Source organism: Phaethon lepturus, unplaced genomic scaffold, assembly GCF_000687285.1.
Source record: "Phaethon lepturus isolate BGI_N335 unplaced genomic scaffold, ASM68728v1 scaffold6444, whole genome shotgun sequence".
NCBI lineage: Eukaryota > Metazoa > Chordata > Aves > Phaethontiformes > Phaethontidae > Phaethon > Phaethon lepturus.
The window spans coordinates 3,293-5,594 of NW_010536849.1; the positions used below are offsets into that span (position 1 = coordinate 3,293).

Genomic DNA, 2,302 nt, shown 5'->3' on the forward strand with positions numbered 1-2,302 from the left:
GGCGACCACCGCCCCCCCGGGCAGCCACGTCCCCCCCAGCCCCTCCGCTGCCCCCCACAACCTGGCCCTTGCGGACCCGGCAGGAGACCTTGCAGTGCCCGAGGAGGTGCCTCTCCAGGAGGCCCTTCGGCTCTTTGGTTGCTGCCTGGACGCGGTGGGGGTCAGCCAGCATAGTCCTGGCAGCGTCCTCATGCCTGGGGACCTTGGTGGCACTGGCGGCGCAGCCATTCCCCACTGCGACTTCGCCTCGCTCTCGCTGCCTGAGGAGCTGCTCACCGCCGACTACAGCGTCCCGGAGGCCACTGACGCCATCCTGAGCCTCGACGCGTTCTACACCATCGGGATGGGGCCCCAGGAGCCGTGGTGGGATGCGGCAATGGACCTGCCACCGTCCCAGCCTGCCATGCTAGAAAAGCAGGGCAAGAAGCGGGAGAAGAGCACCTTCCCAATTCCACCGGGCAAGCGCAGGGCTCTCGACACCAGCACGGGGGTGGGAGGGGGGGATTAGGGCCAGCGCGTGGCTGAGGTGGCTCTAATGAGTGGTGAGGGGGAGTGGGGGGTGGGGGAGGGTTATGGAAGCTTTGATGGCACCTTTGCTCTTGGTTTTATTTAATTAAAAGCCATTTTTCCAGAACCGCTCCGGGCCTGTGAGGAAGGGGGAGGGAGCATCGGGAAAAGGCACCCAAGGGCTGCAAAAGCCCCGCTGAGCCCCAAATCAGAGGCGGCGAGCCCCAAAGGGCACCAAGCCACACCCAGGGACCGGTCACCACCAGCGGGGCAGGCAATGGCAGGGGGGTGACTCCCCTGTCCCCTTCCTCAGGCCAAGCAGACCTTTGGTGGGGGAGCCAGGACAGACGAGTCCCTGCAGGACTCACGGACACGGCCCCAACGCAGAAAGCAGCACGGAGCCCCTGGGACAAGGACAGACCTTGGTGGCCAGGGCGGGAACAGACATGCATGACAACAAGGACTGCAAGGCCTTCGCCTTGAGCACAAGCAGCGGCCCTTCCAGCGGGGACAGGGCTCGCTGCAAAGCCCTTCAAAGCCTCAAGACAATCATGCCCTACCCCGCGTCCCACCACGCTCAGCTCGGGAGCCTGGCTTTGCCTCACTGCTGCGGAAAAATAACCCCAAATCACCCCAAGAACGGTGAGGGAGGGAGCTGCAGGCCAGGCCCCCTCCCCGTGTCTGGCTGCACCTTGGGCAGCTGCAAGACCAGCAACGGGGGAAAAAAATAATAATCAAAAAATCACTGCACTTCGCAGCCAGAAAGTACCTGGACACCTCACCTCTCTTTACTGCCCGTTTCCCACCTGAGCGCCACCACCGGGGCCAGTGCAGCCAATGGCACCTTCGAGAAGCGGCCTCACCTTTCCGGGTCCCGGACACGGTTAAGGACAGCTGTTAAGGACAGGTCCCTCTTTCCACACCCTCTGGCAAGCAGACCCAATTCGACGCTCAGCACGTGAGCGGTGCTGCAAGCCCTGCTCTAGGTACCCCCAGGGCACCCGTCCTGCTGCTCAGCGCTCTAAGGATGCTCTGCCCTTCCAGCGCTTCCCCAGGAGCAGGTGAAGAAGTCACTGCCCACCACAGCCTACGCAAGTCCAGCAGATGCTGCCACAGGCAAGCCAGGGCTAGATCAGCCCTCGGCAGGGGCCACAACAAAATTTCCCAGGGCCAGAAAGAAAGAGTGGGAAAAGGCACCCTGCGAGAGGGTGAGGGGCACCTGAAGCCTCCAGCCCCGAGCTGGCTGGAGCAGGGCTGGAGCTGGCTTGGGAAGAGTGGCGCCTGCCCTCCCTGCTGCCTTCCCTCTGCCCCAGGAGCTCAGCCGCCTTAGGAGGAAGGAGCTGTGGTACTTGGCGCAGGACCTGCGCTGGGTCGGGCACGGCAGCACAAATTCCAGGCAGCCAGGGCTGAGAGCAACTGCAAGTGGTGAGCAGGGCTGGGGAGCCTCAGGGGGGCTCCGGGAGTCGGGGTGCCCGGTGCCTGGGGTGGGGACAGGGGCCTGCCTTCATCTCCTTCCCCTCCGTAGCTCTCAGGTCGCTCCCGGGGCTGCCCCATACAGGCCTGACTCCAGCAGACCAGGAGCACGTCGCGCCGGGCGGTATGGAGCTCCCCCCGCCGCCCACACATGGTCAGCGGGCAGGAGGCACCCCCCACGCCCACCCAAGGGCCTCACCTGCCTCACGGGTAGCCCCAGCCCTCACTGGGAAACACGCCCGGCGCCACCGTGCTGCTCCCGGGCGCTGCCCATGCCGTGCTGCTAGTACGCACGTGCGGAGCTAGTGCCGCAGGAGCAAAG

The 2,302-nt window shown here is 64.9% G+C and overlaps 1 protein-coding gene across 1 annotated transcript in view; it reads left to right on the forward strand.

Annotated features, from left to right (window-relative positions):
- PRR22 (proline rich 22) overlaps positions 1-1,932 on the forward strand; it is a gene marked incomplete at its 3' end in the record, with an annotated part of 3,304 nt that extends 1,372 nt beyond the window's left edge. Inside the window, exons 4-5 of the mRNA XM_010286283.1 lie at positions 84-490; positions 1,821-1,932. Coding sequence (XP_010284585.1) covers positions 84-490; positions 1,821-1,932 — 519 coding nt within the window. The remainder of the gene's footprint in view (positions 1-83; positions 491-1,820) is intronic.
- Between the last annotated feature and the right edge of the window lie 370 nt (positions 1,933-2,302).